The sequence below is a fragment of the Mesoplodon bidens genome (genome assembly GCF_964165515.1).
Source record: "Mesoplodon bidens genome assembly, chromosome: 3".
Classification (NCBI taxonomy): domain Eukaryota; kingdom Metazoa; phylum Chordata; class Mammalia; order Artiodactyla; family Ziphiidae; genus Mesoplodon; species Mesoplodon bidens.
Window position 1 is genome coordinate 90,529,463 of NC_138178.1, and position 24,779 is coordinate 90,554,241.

At 40.4% G+C, this 24,779-nt stretch overlaps 2 protein-coding genes across 2 annotated transcripts in view; one reads left to right on the forward strand and one right to left on the reverse strand.

Moving 5' to 3' along the window:
• Positions 1 to 24,779, reverse strand: part of LOC308614965 (uncharacterized protein) — a gene marked incomplete at its 5' end in the record, with an annotated part of 104,086 nt that overhangs the window by 8,684 nt on the left and 70,623 nt on the right. The window lies entirely within an intron of this gene.
• GATM (glycine amidinotransferase) lies at positions 1,358 to 16,689 on the forward strand. The gene is made up of 9 exons (XM_081227097.1): positions 1,358 to 1,525; positions 3,010 to 3,228; positions 9,574 to 9,769; positions 10,643 to 10,833; positions 11,803 to 11,940; positions 12,082 to 12,246; positions 13,515 to 13,578; positions 14,038 to 14,154; positions 16,134 to 16,689. Exons 1-9 carry the CDS (start codon positions 1,457 to 1,459, stop codon positions 16,244 to 16,246), a joined length of 1,272 nt encoding a protein of 423 aa, XP_081083223.1. The 5' UTR covers positions 1,358 to 1,456; the 3' UTR covers positions 16,247 to 16,689.

A 24,779-nucleotide genomic window follows, 5' to 3' on the forward strand; every position in this document is an offset into this window, starting at 1 on the left:
AAATGTTAGAGATTTCCCAAAGCCTTTGCTAGAAGTGTGACACCTTTATGAGAAAGGTGAAGGAATTTGATCCCAGGTCATAAAGCAAGTTAGTAGCAAAGCTAAGACTAGAACCTAGATTTATTGACTCCTTTCACCTGATTATCACATTTGGAGGCCTCCTTATTGTTAGGGCTGGTAAAATATTACCTCAAATTCGTATAGTTCTTAGTGCCACATTAAGTTCTACGTGTACGATCTCTCCTTTTGGCCCATTTGTGTGCTTGGGACAATAAATGCAATTGTTCTCCCTTTGAGGATAAGAAGATTGCAACTCAAAAAGACACAAGGTAGTCTATAACAGAGTCAAGACCGGAACCCAGTACTCCCAATTCCCTCACCATGGCTGTTTCCACCATGCTATCCTGCTTGTCTAGTGCCTGAACTGGAAAATGAGTGCGAGACAACACAGTTTAAAAGACAGCTCTTAACTACTTATTAAAAATAAGTAATTACATATATTGTAGGCACAGACATGAAATACTCTCTGTCCCCTCTCCTTCTAACAATATAAATGTTAAACCGAGTTCTCCAGTTTTGCACAAATCCGCAGCAATTAAAACTTTGCACTGTTTGGGAGCTACTTTTCTAACAAATGTATCCTTATCAAATTGAAACAAAATTTTAAACACATGAAATACAAGGGAAAAAATTCCCTGTAGTCCTCCCCCATTTCTGGCCCACATTTATCTCTATTTTCATGACTGAGTTTCTCAAGCCAGGGACACATGGCCGAAGACTATTTGAAACGACAAGTATTCCAAAGAACACGTAACAGGCTAGTGGGTGGACCACGCAGCACCCCGGGGAGCGGATGACCTGAGTTCCAGACTTGGTCCCCTCCAGGCTCCATCCCGGTGTTGCCCTAAGAAGCCACCTAAACTTGAGGTGGTTTCGTTCACTGCAAAATGAGGGGACTGGATCAGTGCACGGAGATGAATTTGAACGTGAGACTCTACTCACGCTTTGCATATTTAAATCCATAAATGTAAATTTAAAACCATACGTGTATATATCATTACTTGATTCGTCAGAAATCGCGTCCTCCCCCCCGTCCCTGAGACTGGGGGCCTGGTTCGGCGGACCCGGGCGGGGCTGGCGGAGCCCGGCAGAAACCAGTGGGCGGACTGACTAGCTAAAAGAGGGCCAGCCCGGGGGACTTCACCCCGCGTCCGCCGCTCTCACTGCTCTTCCTAACTCCCGGGCGGCCCCGCGCGCCGCCGTGCGCTCGCGGCCCCGCCACCTGCTCCCGGCAGCCAATGGGGCTCGCGGGGGTGGGTGGGGCGGCCGGGGCGGGGCGAGGCTACAAAAGGCCGAGCACTGGGACCCCCTGCTGCGGGCGCGCTCTCGGGGCACTCGGAAGGAGGTGGCTGAGTGCTGGGCACAGTCGGCTTGTGGACCAGGCAGGCGCGAGGCGATGCTGCGGGTGCGGTGTCTGCGCGGCGGGAGCCGCGGCGCCGAAGCGGTGCACTACATCGGGTCTCGGGTGCGTGCGCCGCCGCCTCATCGGGCAGCCGCGTGCTCTCTTCCCCCTCTCCTTTCCTGGCTTTCCCCCACCAGCCTTGCACGACCCTGTCCTTTCTGGGCCCCCTTGGAAGCTCGGCTTCAGGAGCCTTTGCCGGCTGCCGGAAGCTTGGCGGTGTCCCAGGGGAAGGGGGCGTGCGTTGGGGCCACACCCAGTGGGCACAGCTGCGGTCTGCGCGCCTCGGGCTGCGTTGGCCGTCAGCGCGGGGGGCGCCGCCCTCCCCAGCCGGAGGGGGCGAGGGCGACAAGCAACACCGCTTAGTGAAAAAGGGCGGCCTTTTGGCGGCTCATCGCTATGGGTGGGCAGAGAATTGGGCATGCGTGTACCGTGGATGGACGGGAGAAGGGGCGAAGTGGGACTCGGGGACGGAGGGGGAGCGAGCAGGCTCATTCCAAGTGTAACGTGGAGACCTGAGTCGCGAGAGGAGTTGGAACGAGTTCGGTCTGTACCCAGATTTCTGCCCGGTCCTGCCCTCCGCTTCCCTGGTATGCAGACAAGCGTCTGCAGCAAACCCTCCCTAGCTCCTGGGACGGGAATAGCCAGGCAGTTTGGCTTCCGCCAGCAACTAACTTCAGAACAGCTGTCACTCCGTCCTGCTTTGTAGTCTCCACCCTGGCTCCCCTCCTGCCTCCTTCCTAAGGCTTTTAACAGAACCGGATAGAGATTTGTGGGGTTGAGGTTTGCCCAGTGTATGAGGGACTCTCCCTGCTCTAGAGTTTATGGGCTCTACATTTTCAAAAGCCTTTTCTGAAGTTCTTAGATCTCCTTCCTAGTTGTTTAAGTTTGTACCTGGGTTAGTTAATCCTTATCTTGGCTAGGGTACTGTGGACCATCTGTAAAATAAGCCCATGGCACTTGGTCACTCTCTCATAATTGCAGTGCCAAATAATGTGAAGTGTGTGTCAGTGAGGACAAATTGATGGTTTGAAGCTGATTATTCTGAAAGATAAAGTCATTTAAAATGCTTCTATATTTTCATTTGCGTGGGGCCGGGGGAGGGGATCCTAATACTTAGTATTAGTAACCTTTGGTACTGAAAGGGACAGGAGGCTCCCTTCCCCAGCTGGACTTGGCAGGGAGATCCAGAGCCACTTTCTGTGGTTTTCTGGGAAGAAGGGTGACCCATCACCTGCAGAAAACTTGCTTAAGGCTTGATTGCAGAAAACCATTCCGAGATATCAATGGGGGTGTATGGTCTTTGGGGAGAAAATCTTCCAAGAAGTTTTAAAGAGTTATACCAATTAACATAATAGATAATGTATAAATAAACACAAAAGTAAAATCTGTAACCCCACTACCCACCTATCCACTAACATCTGTTTACATTCTCCTAAAAGATTTTAAATGCCTGGCTGTGTTATCCTGGGTTTTCATCCCACCTCTACTTCCCCCTCCCCCAAGTACTGTGCAGGACCACACAATAATCTTTTCTTTGTTCTTGGAAGCTTGGAAGAACTGTAACGGGATGGGTGCAGCGAACTTTCCAGAGCACCCAGGCAGCTACGGCTTCCTCCCGGAATTCCTGTGCAGCTGACGACAAGGCCACTGATCCTCTGCCCAAGGACTGCCCTGTCTCCTCTTACAACGAATGGGACCCCTTAGAGGAAGTGATAGTGGGCAGAGCAGAAAATGCCTGTGTTCCACCATTCACTGTGGAGGTGAAGGTAAAGCCGGGTTTCACATGTCTGAGCGGGTTCATTCCTCATGGTCTGCAGTCTGGCTTCTGCTCCCACTCTCCTCTGTAACTGCGTTCACTTTAGCTTACCCAAGACTACCCAGATCCAGTGGCTGATGATCTCTTACTTGGCATCCCTGCAGTATTTGACACCATCTACACCAATGATTACTCCCTCCTTCAGGTTTGGGGAGACCGTTTCGTGGGGTGGGGGGGATATTAGTTCTTTCCCTATTCCTCACATCTTCTTCCTTTACGGTCTGTAATGTTGGGCTGAACAGAATTTCACTGTAGCTGTTCTCATAGCTTCCTCCCACTCCTCCACTCTGGTCCAGATCTCTCTCCTGAATTCTGTCCATATGAACACGTTAAATTCCTTGCTGGGTATTGCCACTGGACCTCAAACATGGCACATTTGAGTTCAGCTGCCAGCCACTCTGCAAACCTGGGACGTTCTTCATTCCTTCCTTTCAGTTTTTGGCATTCCTATTTATTCAAGCTAAAACCTTTATTTCTCCTTCGGTCACATCCTCCACATCCATTCTCCAAGATCAAACAAGTCTTTTATCAAAATGAACCTTACCTCCATCCCTCTGCTACTGCCTTAGGTCAGGATCTCATCGACTGCCTGGAGTATTGCAGTTAACTCCCAACTGGTCTCCCCTATTTGCTGCACTCTCTAAACCACCTCTAGCTTCTATCAGAGTAATTTCTTAAAACCCAAATTCAGTATTGTTACTCACCTGCTCCTATCAAGCCTCTAGTTTGCTAGCCTCTCTCCTCTAATAATTTCACCCAGGTTTCAGCAGATTTTATGAGATAACCATATAAACAGCCAAATTAGACTACTACCAAACAAGCCTCAGGCCTTTGCTCCCACCTAGAACTCTCCCACCTACCTTCCTGCACCCCTTTTGTCTGCAGTTTAAACCTCCCCCTCTTCCTACCACCTAGTTCCAGTGGCACCTCCCACAAAGCCTTCCAGGATTTCCCTGGCAACAAGTAATATCTTCCTTTTTTAAAACTCTTAGTGCTCTTTATCTGTAATATTTTTATGACCAGAGTCTCTGTGGGCTGGTATTCCGGTTGTATACTGCATAAGGGTTCCATCCACACTTCAGATGCAGCTTAAGCTTCCATTAATAATGGGTTACAAATATATCTTCAGTGTACTTAAATTCTTCCTGAATATTAACATTTTTATTTGTAATGTGGGTTGAGGAAATAAGTTCTGTTACATCACTGTCATCATCATCAGAAATGTTGCCTACCTTGTATCAGGGCTCCAGAGTTATTAGCACAAAAGAACTTGTTTTCCATCTGGAGAGGTATGATGTTTATTACATAGAAATGAAGACTAATACTAAGTATCTTATGGCAACTAGCTGGCAAGGCAGTTGAATTCAAATACCAGGAGAGCTAAGGGAAAAGCAATGACCAAATGCTGGATAGTTAGGAAGTCTTCTTCCTAAATGAAGAAAACAGTTCTTGAGTTAGACCTTGAAGAGAAGGTAATAGAAAAAGTCATAACTTCTTCTAGTTGTTCTGAAATTACCTTTGGTTTTGATATTTGAAATTTGATGAACAGATTAATTTATGTATCATCCACATGTTTTAAAAAGGCACGATCTTTTTAAAGTCTTTTTTAAATTTTTTTTTTAGAAATTTATTTTATTCATTTATTTATTTTTGGCAGTGTTGGGTCTTCGTTGCTGCGCGCGGGCTTCCTCTAGTTGCGGTGAACGGGGGCCACTCTTCATTATGGTGCGCAGGCCTCCCATTGCGTTGGCCTCTCCTGCTGTGAAGCACGGGCCCTAGGTGCGCGGGCTTCAGTAGTTGTGGCTCACGGGCTTAGCTGCTCCGTGGCATGTGGGATCTTCCTGGACCAGGGCTCGAACCCGTGTCCCCTGCATTGGCAGGCGGATTCTTAACCACTGCGCCACCAGGGAAGCCCTAAAGTCTTTTCTTGAAAGGAAGTCCCATCCCCTAAACATTTTAATTGGGTGGAATTAAATTTCAAATTCAGGCAATAGTTTATCCTTCTATTTGTCTTTAGAATAATTGACTTTTATATCATGTGATCTTACGGAATCAGAATTCTAAGACATTATTTTGAGTTCTTTGTCACTTGATTTATGATTTTAGATTTTGCAATTTCATGGACTTTTGGAAGGTGTGCCAGGCTGAAGTCAGGAGATCAGGATTGAATTAGGTATTTGATAAAAGCTTATTAGCTAATCTCAGTTAATCAGCTCTTTGACCTTGTGATCTTGATTCCACAAATTTCTGGGCCTCACTAAAATGAAGATATTAAGAGGGTTGCTATCTACCTAATGAGATTAAATAGGAAGGTAAAAGGTTACATGTTACTTATTTTTAAAGGACAAAACTACAACTCATTATAGTTGTATGGATGCAATTTGCCAAGTCTGTTGAGGGTATAATAATTGTAGATAATAGTAGCTTTAGCAGTATTGATTTCATTCATTTGTCTGGTTATTTCTGCTTTATGACACATAAGAAACTAGGTATTGAGGGAGAGGAAATTAAATCTAAGACATGCATGGCCAACTAGAAGGTCTTACCTTCTAGTTGGAGAAAAATGACACAGATATATTAATCAGTTTGGGACCAATGAAATATAAAATAATGTAGTAAACCATTTATAGGCAGTTAGAGCATAATATATGTTGGAAGATGTAAGTGCCAGAAAAATTTTATGGGAACAAGGAACACGATCATCAGGAAGCACAATTTTTGAAAGCTTTGTGGCTTTTTTTTTTTGCGGTACGCGGGCCTCTCACTGTTGTGGCCTCTCCCGTTGAGGAGCACAGGCTCCGGACGCGCAGGCTCTGCGGCCATGGCTCACGGGCCCAGCCGCTCTGCGGCATGTGGGATCTTCCCGGACCGGGGCACGAACCTGTGTCCCCTGCATCGGCAGGCGGACTCTCAACCACTGCGCCACCAGAGAAGCCCACTATGTGGCTTTTTATTCTGCAAACGTGGTGAATACTTTCCATCAAATATGTGCTTTTTGTTTTGCTTTTGTCTTTTTTTTTCTAAAGCCCTTGATAAAAGGACCTTTTAAAAATACAAATACAAAGTTGAGTGGGATGAATTGGGAGATTGGGATTGACATATACACACTACTATGTATAAAATAGACAACTAATGAGAACCTACTGTATAGCACGGGGAACTCTACTCAGTGCTCCATGGTGACCTAAATGGGAAGGAAATCCAAAAAAGAGGGGATATGTGTATACGTATAGCTGATTCACTTTGCTGTACAGCAGAAACTAACACAATGTTGTAAAGCAACTATACTCCAATAAAAATTAATAAAAAAATACAAAGTCGATCAATGTTAATGTAATATCAGTTTGCAGCTGGATAAATAATGTTTCTATTGAGATTACCTAGCCTTCCAAAGACAGTATTTAAAATTCATTTGGCAAACACCCCTAAAGGATTTTAGACTCTGAAAGACTATCAGGTTTCTAGGAGTGCAGCCACATGTCTGCAACAGGTTATTAAAAACATCACATGCTAAGCATTTAATATAGTGTGTTTTTTTTATCTTGCAGACACTTGGTAAATGATTGCTAACTTATTTAGCAGGGTTATAAAGGAAGTGTGAATAATTTCCAACTATCTCTTGGAAAATGTAGTCTGGCCTATCATTCAGACTTTGTCCAACCTTAGTCAGAGTATGAACTATACAAGAGAATTCACACTTGTTCAAATAACTTTTTTCTCCCAGCTTGCTTTTATCAAGCAAGCTTCACTCTGCACAGATAGTCACATGGGATACTTTGGAATGTGTCCAGCAAGAAAACATGGCTGTGCAGCAGAAACTCTTTAACCCAGTTAAATTTTCAAAGACTTCTTGTCCCCTCGTGGGCTGCTAGAGATGTGCCTGGCATGAGAAGGAGGAAGTGGTGAATGGATGAGTAGTACCAGGATGTGTCTGAGAGGAATATAAAGAGTCATTATTATCCTCTCCTCTGGTTGCTACTGCAGGACCTCCTAGGAGTAGAAAACAGTAGAGTGCTCTTGTTTTGTTTTGTTTTTTAAAAGAGTGGATTGATCTTAACAAGCAATCGAATTTTTAATTCTGATAACATTTTTCATGGGCCAGAAATTGAGCTTATTGTTTACCTACAGATCTTCAAAAATAAAGCAACTAACTGATCATTTAGACAGGGTTTGGCAAGGTTTTTCTTTACAGGGCCAGATAATAAATGTTTCAGGCTTTGCAGACCATAGGTCTCTGTCACAACTGCTCCAGTCTCAACTCTGCCACTGTAGTGCAAAACCACCACAGGCAATATGTAAATGAGTATTTCTATGTTCCATAAAACTTTATTTGCAAAAACAGGCAGCAGTCCAGATGTGGCCCATGGACTTTAGTTTGCCAGCCCCTGTTTTAGAGCTTCACTGGCATCTCCTTGTTTGCTGAAGACCTGTTTTTCAGCTTCTTATTCCCTCCCCAGCAGGCTCAGCTCCAGCCTAATTGATGTGAACCTAGGTATTGAACTAACAAGAGGCAGGTCTGCTTCCATATGTTTGATATTTCTCAGGCTGAGGTGAAAGTGGAAGTAGAGACATATAATCTGGAAAAGACGTGGTCTTTGACATTAAAGAGCTAGACATCTAGGTAGTCTATCTCATTACCCAGTTTCCCCTTCTTTATGGCACTTACCACTGTCTGAAGTTATCTGATTTGTAATAATGGAAACCTTATCGGACATGATTAGGACGAGTGGTTGGTTAATCAACGATACAAGGAAACATTTTAAAAACATCTGCTTTAACACAGACCTACTAGAGAATGGACTTGAGGACACGGGGAGGGGGAAGGGTAAGCTGGGATAAAGTGAGAAACTGGCATGGACATATATACACTACCAAAACGTAAAAGAGATAGCTAGTGGGAAGCAGCCGCATAGCACAGGGAGATCAGCTCGGTGCTTTGTGACCACCTAGAGGGGTGGGATAGGGAGGGTGGGAGGGAGACGCAAGAGGGAAGAGATATGAGGACATGTGTATATGTATAACTGATTCACTTTGTTATAAAGCAGAAACTAACACCATTGTAAAGCAATTATACTCCAATAAAGATGTTAAAAATAAGAATAAAATAAAAATACCTGCTTTAAACATTTTTTAAAAACTTAAAACATATAAATGTACGTTGCTTTGCCAATCTTTTGATGAAGGTCCAAGGCTTTTTCTTAGCATTTGGATCTTCTGATTGGAATTCTGCTTTATGTGTCTTAATAAATTATATCCATGTGTGTCTCCTACATTTCCCAATGTATTTTTTAATTTGACTGAGAACTTTGCACATGGAAAACAATCTGAATGAAGAATCCTTCCAGACTTTTCCACTTTTGAAAACCAGTATTTTGTAGTTTTTGTACCTACCCTAATTCAATAGTAATTTTTAGCAAATTGATTGAGCCTTTTTAAAGCATTCAACCGCTTTCCATTCAGTTGTCTTTTAAAATGCGTATAACCCTTGGACACTTCCTAAATGTTAAGATTTTCTTTTCAGCTACTTAAAAATTGGGGGATTTGCTTATCAAATCACTTCTTTTTATGGTGAAAGGACCTGAAGCACTATGAAAGCTTAGATGGACTGGGGAGAAGAGAGGTTGGTGGGGAGAGACACTTTGGCAGGGAAGTGTAGGAAGCACTAAAGGTAGACTTGCACCGCTGCACAGGTTTGCCAAGTGGTGATTCTGTTGAATGAGAAAATAATCAATAATGGCTTTTTAAGAGAAACAAAGCATAGTTGAGAGTATGTCCCTAACCTTTAAGGGAGCAGTGTTCTATTTTCCTACAAAGTATCTTGAAGTGCTGTTATTTAGACAGAATTCTGGGATGCCTGGGTAGCCCATGGTTTTATCTTCGTATAGGTGTGCTTTTATTCTCTTAAGCTATTTTGTTTGTTCTCTTATTTGGTTTCATTGAGACTGTCTAATGGGAGCGTCCATGTCCTATTTTGTCTGTGAAGCATGTAAAAAGTGGCCCAAGAGCATTCCAAGCCCATGTGAGGACAGACATGCTGTGTGTGGTAAGGCATGAGATCTCAGGCCGAAGGAACAAAAGGTCTCAAAACATCCAGAGAATTTAGAGATCTTCATTCAGCAAATATTGAGTGTCTTCCCAGCGTCAGTGTGCTTGGTACTGGGGATGAACACTGCACCAGATGTGGTCTCGGTCTCAATTCCATTAAGTTATACAAGTAATTGTTCACAACCTATGAACCTATCTTGAGCTGTAATTTTTTCCTGTAAGTATTTCACTTACTTTCTTCTGGTTCTAGGCCAACACATATGAAAAGTACTGGACTTTTTACCAAAAGTATGGGGGCCATCATTTTCCCAAAGATCATTTGAAAAAGGCTGTTGCCGAAATTGAAGAAATGTGCAATATTTTAAAAATGGAAGGAGTGACAGTGAGGAGGCCTGACACCATTGACTGGTCCTTGAAGTATAAAACTCCTGATTTTGAGTCTACGGGTAAGTGATACTGGATACTTAAACTGCTAGAGTCTTAATTTTTTAATTTCTCTTAATCTGTAAGGAGAAAGCTCTGATTATTTCTCAGAGATCCCTTTGTTTTAATAATCCTTGAAAACTTTAAAGATTATTTAGGAACAGTTTGGTTCTTTTTGGTAAGATTTAGATGTACACATTTTAAACTCCATTGTAAATCTAGAATTTCCTTGAAAGAAGCAGTTTTTCTAAACTTCATGAGCATTTCCTTACATAAGACCAGTGGATTCCATTTAATTTTCCTCAAGAACAGAAATTAAAAGGGGAACAGAAACATTCCCATCTTATTTTTAACTGACACTGCTGCAGGATTGTTTTTGTGCCTGAGTTCAGTGTGTTCTTTTTTTTTTTTTAATATTTATTTATTTATTTATTTATTTGGTTGTGCTGGGTCTTAGTTGTGGCAGGTGGGCTCCTTAGTTGTGGAGTTCGGTGTGTTCTAATTTACAGTTGTATAAGTGATCCTTGGCCCAATTTTCATCTTGTGGTACTGATATTCCCTGAAAAACTCTGTTAGGAGTTATAAAAGGTGAAAACTTGGTGGTTCAAGATGTCTTTGAACAAGAGATGCTTCTTTTTCTCTTTTCTTCTTCCTTTCTTTTTCTTTTTTTTTTTTCCATTTGGCCCGGCTTCACCATACCCACACAGAATTCATGTCAACAGTCTGGCATGTATCATTTAATATTTTTTCATTTGCGTATAATTATGTACATATACACATGTAGGTTTTCTGTAATTTTTATTTTTTTTACCAAAGAATGAAATCACATTATATAGACTCTTCTGTCTTGGAAATTAGCATCACTGAAGTTGCTCTTGAACTTTCTGGCCTGACAGGTTTATATGGTGCGATGCCTCGAGACATCCTGATAGTTGTGGGAAATGAGATTATCGAGGCTCCCATGGCCTGGCGCGCTCGCTTCTTTGAGTACCGCGCATACAGAGCAATTATCAAAGACTACTTCCGCCGCGGGGCCAAGTGGACAACAGCTCCTAAGCCCACAATGGCTGATGAGCTTTATGACCAGGTAAGTCCCCAATTATGGGAGAGCTTATTAGTAACTTTTCTAAATAATCCACAGAGACTGAGAGATTCTCTGATACCTTGTATTTATTATGTATTTCAGAAGCTGAGATCACCTACTTTTCGAAAACTGATTGTTTTATGATGAAAATAAGAGTAAATGATGTTATAATAACAGTAATAATAATAGCTAACACTTATTGGTGTTTACCATGTGCCAGATCTTGAACTAAGTACTTTATTTACATCCTCAGTCCTGTTTATTTTTCACAACAACCCCATGAGTGAGTAGTTTCATTCCATTACAGGGAGGAAAACTTGTCTAAAGGCGCACAGCTATTCATTGGTGGAGACAGAACAGTCACTAGGCTGAACTCCAGCCTCTTCTAGAAAAAGAATTTGGTCTGTAGGCCATATTCACAGTAAAAGGAAGTATATGTCTCTTATTAGATCACTTACTATTTGATCACTTATAGAAAGAATAAAAAAATGAAAATTTCTTTAAACGCTTTATGGGTTTAAAGACAGAAGTAAGTAATGAATCTATTACCCAACCGCACACCCGGTCAAATTTGGTAAGGGATGCATGGCATCGCATTTTAGGCTCAGGGCCAACTTCCTTTTTCAAAAGAACAGAATGACTTCATCTTGCAGATTTTCAATACTGTAGATAGATACATAAATCATTGGATGGGTCATGGAATATTTTCAGTTTCATTACTCCCTCTGTACCACTTGCTTCCAAGTATCAGGAACTTGTCATGCCTAGTTTTTAATTTTTTTGTTGGTGGTTTGGTTTATTTTGGTTTGCTTAGCATGGGCCTACATCTTCCCATGCATGTTTCAGTCTAGAACAGGTCAGTAGTATTTCAGGAAATGATGATGTTGAATTAATTTTCTTAGTAATGAAGGCCCTATGAGTCATCTCCTCATGAACCAAGGCATTGTGTGTGTTCATTCTTGTTCCAATTAGGATTACCCCATCCATTCTGTAGAAGACAGACACAAATTGGCTGCTCAGGGAAAATTTGTGACGACTGAGTTCGAGCCATGCTTTGATGCTGCTGACTTCATTCGAGCTGGAAGAGACATCTTTGCACAGAGAAGCCAGGTTGATAAAGGCTACCTCAGAAATTTCTCACTTTATTATTATACTTTAAATTTCCGAAATTAAAGTATTTTCATCCTGTTTTTAGTTATCTAAACATAGAACCAAATCTTTATAGGTTTATGTCTCCTTTTTTATTTTCAGGTGACAAACTACATGGGCATTGAATGGATGCGTAAGCATCTCGCTCCAGACTACAGAGTGCATATCATCTCCTTTAAAGACCCCAATCCGATGCACATTGATGCCACCTTCAATATCATCGGGCCCGGTCTTGTGCTTTCCAATCCTGACCGACCATGTCACCAGGTAGGGGAGTTCTTAGGACTCTGGAAAATCAAGAGAGTTTGGCAACTGAAGGAATTGCCACTATTATTTTAAGCACTTCCGTGATTCCTAATGGTTCTAAATGACAGATTCAGCAATGCTCACATGATTATCATTGGATTGCTTATGATATATTTACTACAGGATGTCCGACACTCAGAAGTATACACTATAGCCGTGATAATTAGTGTAGTGTCATCAGACTCTGACTTTGCCTGCTTGCTGCTGTCTGAGCCTCAAGTTTGTGTGTATGTGTGTGTTTTTATTGAACAGAGTGGTATTATCTCATAACTTGCAGCCGAGGTTCCTCAGCAGATGAATTGCAAACAAGATGATCTCTGCATGTCTGGGGTAACACCACTAGGCAGTGGGTGTCTTCTTCCCTCTCCAGTGGGGCTCCCTTCAGCCAGGCCCACCCTGCAGGGGAGGAGCAGAGCCACTGCACTGCAGCAGGTCTATCCCCCCCTGCAGCCTCCTACTTCTGCCCGCTGCCCCCTACTTCCAGTTGGGCGGTGAGTGATTTTGTGTTATTTGCTGGGCTGCAGTGCGCCATTGCAAAATTCACTATTTTACCATATCACTGTTCATTTCTATTCTATATATTTAGACCAATGACCAAAATTACTTATTTACTTCATTTTATTTACATATAATTTATATAAATCAGTCATATATATTATTAAATATTTATTTAATATAATTTATATACTAAGTGGGTATGTGAACTAGGGATGGTTGGGTTATAATAGGTCACTAGGGACAGTTATGGTTCTTTGGGAGTATATTCCTAACATCTGTCTTTATACCATAGTCACAGACGCAAAGTGACAGACTATGAAGCGGATGGACTGTGGGTTTGACATAGTCATATTTTGTTTCCTTACAACTAACTAATAGGAAATATTTTCATTTTCTTTAATGAGAATTTCTCAAGGAAAATATCTTTGGTCTTTTAAAATCTCTGAAACCTGTGAAAAGCACAAGAATATTTTTAAAAGCTTTAACATTTCTGTTACTTTTTAACTTTAATCTGGCAATCTGAGGATTTTATGTACATTTTAACTAAGATGCAGACAAAATCATCCAAATGTTTTGAAATTTTAATTTTTTAATTTTGGCAGTTGAGAAGATAGCTTCTCAAAAAGAATTATTAATCATAAGGACTATCAGAGACCAAGAATGATAAGAATAGTATCTATAGATTTAAGCCTCTTTGGGTTTGGGGGGTTGTTTTTATTTTGGTCTTGCAGATTGATCTTTTCAAGAAAGCAGGATGGACCATAGTTACTCCTCCAATACCAGTCATCCCAGATGGTATGTTTACTTTTGTATACTCATAGCCTAAAATAATTACTTCAGTGGCCAAGAATCTTTCACCTATAGACAGCAGCCTGCATATTAGCAATTTTTAGAATATTTCCCTGGTAAGCATAAACTGGTGCTTGGCACTAGGGGTGCTAGAACAAGGCTGGACTTGTGTTCACAACCTCTCCTTCCATAGAAAATGAAAATGAAAAGACAGGAAAAATCAGTATAAAACAATATCACAGAAAGCAAGAAATGGCTTTTTAAAGACAAGGTGAAATTCAAATGTGTAATGAGTATGGATTGATTCATAACATTTACAGATAGTCTTAAGATTAAAATAAATTTTCACAGGGAAACTGAACTATTGAAAGAATTGAGCTGTCACTTGAATATTCTTCACTTCTGAATCCTTGCTTTAACCAAGAATAACAGCAGACATGATTTAACGGTTATTGCTATTTTTAGATCACCCACTCTGGATGTCGTCCAAATGGCTTTCCATGAATGTCTTAATGCTAGATGAAAAGCGTGTTATGGTGGATGCCAACGAAGTCCCGATTCAAAAGATGTTTGAAAAGCTGGGTATGTACCCAGCATAAATGAAACACGTTCATATTCAAAAATATTAAATGAGAAGAAATGACATGCTAGGTCTGATGTATGATTTATCTAATTAAATTTCTGTTCCTTTTAGAAGTACCAAGTTGTTATTTCATAGATGGACAATATATTTGTTTTCAACAATCACAACCTCAAAAGGTTGGAGATGCATCCCAGGCTCCTTAGACACCCTCTTAGCAATAAGTTTATCAATCTTCTGTGACTTATCTAACTTCCTGGTGCCCAAGTGTGGAGAACTACCCCTTTGCAGATAAGCATATAGATGATTTGGCCCTTCGCCAAATAAGAAATTGTTGGGGTCCTTTAAAAGTAATTTGTCATTACATATTTTAAAGGACTATAAGGATACAGATATAGAAGTGACTTATATGTGTGATAAGCACTGTGAACAAAGTAATGAAATACAATAGAGGATGTCAGTAAATCATTTCAGCTTTGAACTTTTAGCAGAACTGGTTATAACTTGGGTGGGAATTTGCTTATCGTGGTATTCAAAATTTAGACCAGTTATTCTATACCGAGAAAAGCGTTGAAAGAAGTTTCATATGGCTGTTATTAGGGTGCAGAAGTGTGTGTTTATCACTATCATTCTACTTGACATATCCTAAGTGTCAAATAAAGCCAGGCGGTACACTTGTTGAAATCAAGTCATGTTTTGATTTATGTCTTATATTTCAGGTGTACTATTCAGAAGATATTGTTTGCCCCTTTGAAACATCCCTCTTTAATGAAGTATCAGTTTAAAAAGATTAGCCCATTAGTTTTAGATTGAGCCCAATCTAATGATTTCACCCCTAATGCTATCCCACTTTTTTTTTCGTGGCTTTTGTTAAATAAGCCAATTGCTTGGGTTCAGTTTCCTTGTCCATTAAGATTTTATTGTTTCTCAACTTAAAATATTATTAAGTACCAAATATTTGATTTATAATTTTGTTTTTAATAAAGTCTTTTTGAACATAGGGAACTTGTTAAAGCAAATTAAGTTCTCTCCAATTCAGGGTTATATGGCTCTAGCCATCTGACTAAGATAGATATGTCTTTCTATCAGGAAACACATGCTCATGGTTAAAAGCCCACTTCTTATCCCAAGCCCACTCCTGAACCCGTGTCCAAACCCTGTTTTTACTCTTCAAAGCCCTCCTCAGTCTTACTTTCTCATGAAAGGCTTTCCAGATGACTCATGCTGCCTTTCTAACTATACCAGTGGACCCTTTAGCAACTCTGTAGCTTAGCTTTCCTCTCAAAATAATGGATTCCTCAAGAGAGAAGAATAGATTTTCTTTTTAAAACCCCATTATGCCAAACACAACAGATTCTTCTAAAATACCTTTGGTTGACTGGGCCATGTACATCTTAACCATATTAATACAAATGGTGCTGGATTAAACTAATTGCCTGAGTAGCTCTGATACCTGTATGACCATACAACCCAGATGAGCTCTGTTCCATTGTTTCCTTAAGGTGGCTTGGTCAAGCTAATTGTGTCAGATAAACTTATATGCTTATATGCTTATATGTGGGTAGGTAAAGTCAACTTTTCAGGTTGGCTAAATGATACTTTTCTTACTAAATTGACATGGTAAAATTAGAACCAGTCTGACAAAGTAGTTAAAGCATAATTCTAAAAGGCCTTGAAATTTTACTATTTGGATTGTTTCTGAACGTTTGTCAGATATATCCGCTCATGAAACCTGTTGACTTGTGAATAGTCAATAGAACAAAATAGACTTCAGAGTCTCTGCTGACTTTCTGGTGAAGGTTTTATATTAGCAGTGGAATAGATTAGATGAAATACAATTGACGAATAAAACTGAAAGACTATTCTGGGGTGGACTTAAGGGTTAGAACCACAGTATTCCTACCCATTTTTAGGCTCATTTCTATAGAAGAATCTTCAGGTGAGTCCATCTAACTGGCCACGTCTCTCTCTTTCCATGCAGGTATCAGTACCATTAAGGTTAACATTCGTAATGCCAATTCCCTGGGAGGAGGCTTCCACTGCTGGACCTGCGATGTCCGGCGCCGAGGCACTCTACAGTCCTACTTTGATTGACCAGGCCTGCTGGGGCTTGGGGCTTGGCCTCAAATAAACCTAGGAAGCTTAGGGATAAGGTTCATTCTCCTGCTTTAAAAAGTGCATGAACTGTAGTGCTTTATACAATCATATCCATAACAGGGGTCTTAAGCCTGGTTTATTTTTATTACTTTTCTTTGATAAAAGGAAAATAACCTGTGCTAGATCTTACTCTCTTCTCCTAAATTTTTTACTGTTTGTCTTCAAGCATGAAAATTTGGTGAATGTCTACCAAAACAAAAATTAGTCATTTGAGTAACTTGGCTACTAATATATTTAACCATCTACCTCTGTTTTTAATTTTCTTTCCAAAAGGCAGCTTGAAATGTTGGTCCTAATAGTCACTTTTTTTTCCTTTTTGCTAAACTTGTGAATGTTTGTATCACTTCTTTTTTCTAAATAAAAGACTCAGAATGTACACAAATCTTACAGAACCAGTAATTGTCTCTTTTTCTAATAAGAAATTTGGGTAATTTTTAGTTTTAAAAAATAACCTAGACTATGCAAACATTTAAGTGAATTTTCCATGAATATTTTTAATATTCTTATCTCAACATTGGTGATATTTGCTATTAAAAACCTTTTCATACAACTTACCTCATTTCAAGTGATTTATTTTAATCTCTTTTTTCTTCTCTGTCCAGAATTTTAGAGGAATATTTAGTGCAATAGGATATAACTATCAGTTCCAATTCCTAAAGTTTGATGTTCGGCATTTAATGGATACATTGCATCTTTGGTGATCTAAGATTTGTTTACAGATGTGCAAATTAATTAAAGCACAGACTTTAAAAGCATTAAAAAAAAACTAATGGAGGTAAAATCTACATGCAATGTGAAATAATTTTAATGTTGGATACGGTACATGTATTTTTATTCTAATAAACTTTTGTGTTACAGAATGGGTTTTATTAGAGTTTGGCATCAGTCTAATCATTTTAAGCATAAGTAAATTATGGGAATATAGCTCTTGGAACAGTGTTCTAATGCTTTGAATTATTCAATATATTCACCTCTAGTAGATAAAAATTTAAACCTAATGCTTGTATTCAGAAATGTTTAGCAGAGTCAGATTTTATTTATTAATTAATCCAATCAGTCAACAATATCTGAATGTCTTCTGAATATAAGGGATTAATCCTAGGCCCCAGAAGAAGAAAAAAGTCTCCATTCTCTAGATACTCAGTATTTTGACCCATGAAAAATCTGTGGGGTGGGGATGGGCGGGTGTACTTTGAAGTGGTCATGGGTTTCGACCGTGCCTTTGTAGCCTAGTGTCTTTTTTCACACACCACAGAAATACCTGCCCATTCTACACTTGACTGAATCCTGCTTGAGAAACCTTACAATCATGTGGATTGGTGCACACTTAGGGGATATATTCCCTGGTCTAAGTACTACTCTGCAATTCTATTACACACCCCTCCACATTCTCCTCAGTGGCTATTCCAAACCTTCACTTTGTTCTCTTATCATACTGTTTCGTTTTTCACAGAGAAAATAGAGGCCATCAGGTGTCAGTTTCCTCAGCTTTTCTGCTCCAATTCTCTATAGATTTACCTGCATTTGCATTCCCTGGTTAAATTCTTTCTCTCCTTGCCTGTACTAGCTAAGCTTCTAAAGAGAAAAGTTGGGTCTTCCTCTCATCACTCAACTGTACTTCTCAACCCTCTACAAAGACACTTCTCTCAGTACTGCAGAGAAAGAGGGGAGCCTTTTGACCAGGTCTAATCCACACAACTGTCCTTAGATTCTAATCTTTCTCTCCTCTTTCAGGAACTGGCTTCACCAGTTATCATCTTTCTTATAACTCCAGCCTCTGTGTGTGTGTGTGTGTGTGTGTGTGTGTGTGTGTGTGTGTGTTTTCCCTCAGCAAATAGTCATGTTCAAAATAATCTTCAAAACAAAAACTATCCCTCTGGCAATGTCACTGTCTTTTAGAGCTCAGTTTCCAGAAAGAATACATCTACTGATATGTCCACTTTTTCACCTTTTATTTACTCTTCAATCTCTTGCTGATTTCTACCTTATTGCTTCAGTGTACTGCTGAGAACCCTGACCCAAGTGTCATTTCCAGTGGACACAATTCAGGCCTTACTGACCATTCCTTTGAATGTCCCTCCTCTTTTGGGTTTCTGAGATACCGCTTTCTCCCATCTCATTGATTTTCAACCTCCTCCACTGGATTGTCTTCTTCCTCCATTAAGGGTGGATGTCCACAGGGTGCTTCCCTGGGGCCTATTCTTCTCTCCTGGATCCTCCCGGGTTATCTCACCTGTGCACAGGTCTTCCCCTCTGCATATCCACCAGTAATTCCCAGAGGCTACGTGGGAGGGGAGGCCCTAAGCCTGGACCTTCTAGTCTAGGCCTGGCCCTGAGCCCCAGGTCCTGTTCCCAACTGTCTGTGGACATTATCTGGATGTGCAAAGGCATCGCAGGCTCAACACTATCACAACTGACTCAGTTGGCCAAGCCATCCTGGACTCTTCCCTCTTTCTCATCTCATCGTGTCTCTAGCATTGGCTTTTTGCATGGTTATTAAATAAGACGATTACTTCAACAAAGATAGCTCAACTGAATGATTTAATAAAGTCTCTATTTTTAGATCCTTGGCACTGCTTGGTGCCCCCTCTTGTCAAAGTTGTGGAGGAAAACAAGCAGCCTGGTGTCCACCACACAATTGCTATCAGGTTTCTTTTCATCATCCACCAGTCCTGCAACCTGGTGTCTTCTCTGGTATCTGTAGCAGGCAGAAGGCCCACCATTTGCCATTTTAGAGTCACGGTTTCCAGATCACTTGCCAACAACTGCAGATTGCCATTCTTCCTAGGGAACACCAAGCCTTTTGTAACTCGATGTCTAAGGAAACAGCTGTGCATATTAGGACGAACCTACTGTCATAAAAAATTAACTAAATTTAAATAAAAATATCTAATATTGCCAGGGCAGGTCTAGTTCCTAGTAAAAAAGCAAGGTATTTCTTTCAGGAATAGCCTTTTAAAAATAAAGTTCATGGATCTGACCACTCTAGTGTGTTAACTTGCAACTACATAGGAATACCACCCAACAGTTCAGAAGAAGATAAAAATACAGTACCTCAGATTTTTTTTGGTCAACTTTTTGGATGTAGAGGATTTTTTTTGGAGAAATTAGAATATGAAAAACACTTAGATTCCCATCACAGTGCACTAACAGTTAACAGTTAAACGAGGTTTGACTGCTAAAGTCTCATAGGACTTAAAATGACAGTGCTTATAGATCTATATAGTTTATTGCAGGAAAAGGACACAATATAGCAATAGTATTAAAGTAAAGATATGCATCACAGCCAAAGGCCATCTCACAGCAAAGAGTCCAGGGCAGCCCAGCCCGACCTGCATTTGTTAGCCCTCTGTAAGGGCTGTCTAGACACACTTTCTCAGATCTGGAACCACCAATATGAGCATGGACCATCTCAGAACCAAGGAGCCCAAGATAGAGTCTCAACCAGGGTTTCTCATCCCCTGTTGGTCACGTGGGCATATACTTGCTATGTAACCAGTTCCAGTGACAGAACCCTCTGGGTGTCTCAGACCCGGTGCAAGTCAATTTCACTCTTATCAATAAACAATGTCAACAGCTTGCCTTGAAACTCCTCCCACCCATGGTTACAAAGCAGCACTAATAATCAGTAGATGTTATGCCTGGACCAGAGGTCAGTGTCAGGTGGGTACATTTCTTATTTTAGTAAAACAGTTCGGGCCAATTTCAGGTCTGCAGGAATTAACCCTCACAGCACGGTCTATCCCCCTCATCCATGGTCAAGACCATTTTAGGACAAAATGGTCACTCTTAGTTTGAGAGCCATTACTTGCTTGATGATATATAATCAAGCAGACAATCAAAATGTACATGAAAATTCCATGCATTTGTAATAATCTGTGGGCTGGTATGGATTTAAACAAATAGCTGAAAATTCCAGCATAAACTTTCTCGTACTTCTGAACTAACTTTACAATTTGTCTACTTCTTCTACAGCCATTGTATTTATGGTATGTATCTGCTGAGGGATTCAGGGACTGTAGTCGACCTACCATTGCTCAGGTCAAAATTTTCTTCATGCCGGTTCTCCTCCCCAGAGATAATATCCTAAAGGGGTTTAGTTCAGTCTCCCAATATTCACATTTGATTGTCCATATCAGTATTATCACACGTTTTATTAGCTTCTACAATATTAGTTTTACCCAATCATCTAATGTAATTCTACCTTTGATCCTCCTCAGGTCAAGTTATAAGACATAGTCCTATAATTCTGTGGAACGGCCCTTCAATCACTTGTTTTCCTTCAGTTTAAAAAGCATATGTTTTGTTTATCCCCATTTTCTATTAACCCGCTACTTTGAGAGTGACAAGTAATATGCTAAGCCTACTGAATATGTTTCTTTGCCTACCGTTTCATTGTATATAGAGGCAGTGAAGTATCTTGATCTGATCTGATGAAATGTAACTAGGAGGGCCAAACAGGAAGGCGATATATGTGTGTGTGTGTGGTTGTTGCAGTCCTTTGACAGAATTTGCAACACTGACTTTAGCCATTGGTATGTGAAACCAAACCCTAAGGCCAATATTTAAGCTGCCAAACAATAGGTAAAGGGACAATGTAATCTATTTGCCAGCTATATAATGGAACTTTTCACCTGGGAATACTTCCCCAGAGGAACCGAAAATTCTGCCTTTCCTGTTGGCAAATAGGGCAATTTTTATTAAGAGTTTGAGGCTCAGTAGGGCCAAATAACAGCTGGCCAATCCTCTTCAGGAGGCTCTATAGTCAGTCCTAGGGGAAAAGAGGCTACTTGCTTGTGACTACAGTGAGTTCCTCCCATAGAAACTCCTAGGAACGTGCTCCCATTGTGTACCAAATCCATTTTAGGATGGAACTTGTTTGGGCATTGTCCTTCTTGTTGGAATGCTTTTCTAACATCACCCATGACATGCTGGTATTTCAGGTCTTAATATAATCCTATATCCTTCTATGATTGGAGCTGTTCCATAAATGCTCAGTAACAAGCCTGTAACTGTCTTCAAAAGGAATATACTAGAGAGTAGCATTTGGTACTTTTCTAGTTCCAAAGTCCAGGTCACCGTTGAGCAGTAGATATTGCCTTTGGCCAGACACTCCAGTTGGCATGAGTGCAGGCAGCCAACACTTCTAATTTTATTGCATCATTAGTATCATAAGGTCCTAATGGGATAATGTGGGTCACAGCCCTCTGTGATTCTAAGAAGCCTTGTTGCTATTCAGCTTCTCAGTCAAATATAGCCTTTTTCTGGGTAATCTTATGAACTGAAACTAATGGTATCCCTAAGTGAGGGATACAATTTTTCCAAAAGCCAAACAGGCCCACTAGGTGTTGAGTCCCTATAGCCCGAGAGGTGGGAAGCAATAATTTATTGCTCATTGTCTACAGTATGCAGTCCCCCCAAATTTCATAGTCTGTGTACAGCCCTGGATTTTTTTGGAGTTAAGCAATTATCCCCAATTAGTTATATGATTTATGACCTTCATAAGGTCTCTTTTAGCTTGATCCTCAGATTTTGAGATAACCAAAATATCACCAATATAGCATATACGAATATTGTCCAGTTGTATTAGATCTAGGGCCCACCTGACCAGACTGTGACAATACATGGGCGAGTTCAAATATCCTTGATGTGATACAGTAATTGTGTATTATAGACCATAACACATCAATGCAAGTTGTGGTTGCCTCCCCCCTGTCGACTGATAATGGGAACAGCACATTTTCTGTGGGATTCTGTGGTGAACTGGCTCACATTGGTCTCTGCTTCCTGTACCCTGCTGTCTGGATTAGGTATCACTCCTCCATCAGCTGTCCTGTCTTCCAAAAATTTATAGGCAGCTCTCATCTACTGTTCTCTCTTTTCTCTTAGTCCTTGTGGGTTTTTACCTTGTTATTCCATTACTATCATTTTAGGGCAGTTTCAGGGGAAAGTGAAGATAAATGTTTATTTTTAATCCAATTCAGTCCCTAATCATGTGTCAGTCTTTAAACAGTTAATTCTAAATAGCATGATAAAGGAAGAAATTGAGGGAATTTCCCCCAAATTGCACAACCTGGTTGCACACCAGGAATTAAGGTGAAATGGAAGTGAACCAGCCCTTGCACCGTCTGCAGCTCAGCTTCACATCATTTGAGTAGCCCAGAAAATCTCTAGCTTGGAATTGGATTAAAGTGATACTTGATGGCTGGCACTGCCAGATGCCTGAAAAAAGTAAGAAGAATTCTTCTTTGAGGGAATGTAACATCTGTCTAGGCTTCAGATTGTTTCTAAAAATAAGATTTCATATACAAAGCCCCACACACAACCAAAGATAGACAGACACATGAAGAGTAAAGACCCTTTCAGCAAAACATTAAACAGAAATATATCCACAGACACTCCAGATATCAGATTATCACACAACAGACTATAAAGTATCCTCCCACTAAGAAGCCCCATACCCATTAGCAGTCATTCTCCATTTTCTTCTAAGCCCTAGGCTATTACTAATCTACTTTCTGTCTCTACAGATTTATCTATTCTGCAAATTTAATAAATGGAATCATACAAAATGTGGTCTTTTGTGATGGGATTTTTCACTTAGCAAAATGTTTTCAAGTTTTATCCACTTTGTAGCTCATATCAGCACTTTATTCTTTTTTTATGGCTGAACAAAATTCCATTATATGGATATTCCACATTTTATCTGTCCAGCAGTTGGTGAATACTTATGTTATATCCATTTTGGGGCAATTATGAATAGTGCTGCTGTGAACATTTGGGTGCAAGTTTTCATGTGGACCCAGCTATTCCAGAGTGGAACTGGAATTGCTCGGTCATACGGTAATTCCATGTACTACTTACAGAAAGAAAAAAAAGTTACATTAAAAAGAAACTAGTGGGCTTCCCTAGTGGCACAGTGGTTGACAGTCCGCCTGCCGATGCAGGGGACACGGGTTCGTACCCCGGTCTGGGAAGATCCCACATGCCACAGAGCGGCTAGGCCCGTGAGCCATGGCCGCTGGGCCTGCGCGTCCGGAGCCTGTACTCCACAAGGGGAGAGGCCACAACAGTGAGAGGCCTGCCTACCGCAAAAAAAAAAAAAAAAAAAAGAAACTAGTAAGGGTTCTTTGAGAAGATAAACAAAATTGATAAACCATTAGCCAGACTCATCAAGAAAAAGAGGGAGAGGACTCAAATCAATAAAATTAGAAATGAAAAAGGAGAAGTTACAACAGACACCGCAGAAATACAAAGCATCCTAAGAGACTACTACAAGCAACTCTATACCAACAAAATGGACAACTTGGAAGAAATGGACAAATTCTTAGAAAGGTATAACCTTCCAAGACTGAACCAGGAAGAAATAGAAAATATAAACAGACCAATCACAAGTAATGAAATGGAAACTGTGATTAAAAATCTTCCAACAAACAAAAGTCCAGGACCAGATGGCTTCACAGGTGAATTCTATCAAACATTTAGAAAAGAGCTAACACCCATCCTTCTCAAACTCTTCCAAAAAATTGCGGAGGAAGGAACACTCCCAAACTCATTCTATGCGGCCACCATCACCCTGATACCAAAACCAGACAAAGATACCACAAAAAAAGAAAATTACAGACCAATATCACTGATGAATATAGATGCAAAAATCCTCAACAAAATACTAGCAAACAGAATCCAACAACACATTAAAAGGATCATATACCATGATCAAGTGGGATTTATCCCAGGGATGCAAGTATTCTTCAATATACATGAATCAATCAATGTGATAAACTATACTAACAAATTGAAGAATAAAAACCATATGATCATCTCAATAGATGCAGACAAAGCTTCTGACAAAATTCAACCCCCATTTATGATAAAAACTCTCCAGAAAGTGGGCATAGAGGGAACCTACCTCAACATAATAAAGGCCATATATAACAAACCCACAGCAAACATCATTCTCAATGGTGAAAATCTGAAAGCATTTCCTCTAAGATCAGGAACAAGATGAGGATGTCCACTCTCACCATTATTATTCAACATAGTTTTGAAAGTCCTAGCCATGGCAATCAGAGAAGAAAAAGAAATAAAAGGAATACAAATTGGAAAAGAAGAAGTAAAACTGTCACTGTCTGCAGATGACATGATACTATACATAGAGAATCCTAAGGATGCCACCAGAAAACTACTAAAGCTAATCAATGAATTTGGTAAAGTTGCAGGATACAAAATTAATGCACAGAAATCTCTTGCATTCCTATACACTAATGATGAAAAATCTGAAAGAGAAATTAAGGAAACGCTCCCATTTACCACTGCAACAAAAAGAATAAAATACCTAGGAATAAACCTACCTAGGGAGACAAAAGACCTGTATGCAGAAAACTATAAGACACTGATGAAAGAAATTAAAGATGATACCAACAGATGGAGAGATATGCCATGTTCTTGGATTGGAAGAATCAATATTGTG

Coding starts and splice junctions, on each gene's coding strand:
- GATM (XM_081227097.1), top strand. CDS start 1,457: ATGCTGCGGGTGCGGTGTCTGCGCGGCGGGAGCCGCGGCGCCGAAGCG. Junction 11,941..12,081: donor TCTTTGCACAGAGAAGCCAG/GTTGATAAAGGC, acceptor TTTTATTTTCAG/GTGACAAACTACATGGGCAT. Junction 14,155..16,133: donor AAAGATGTTTGAAAAGCTGG/GTATGTACCCAG, acceptor CTTTCCATGCAG/GTATCAGTACCATTAAGGTT.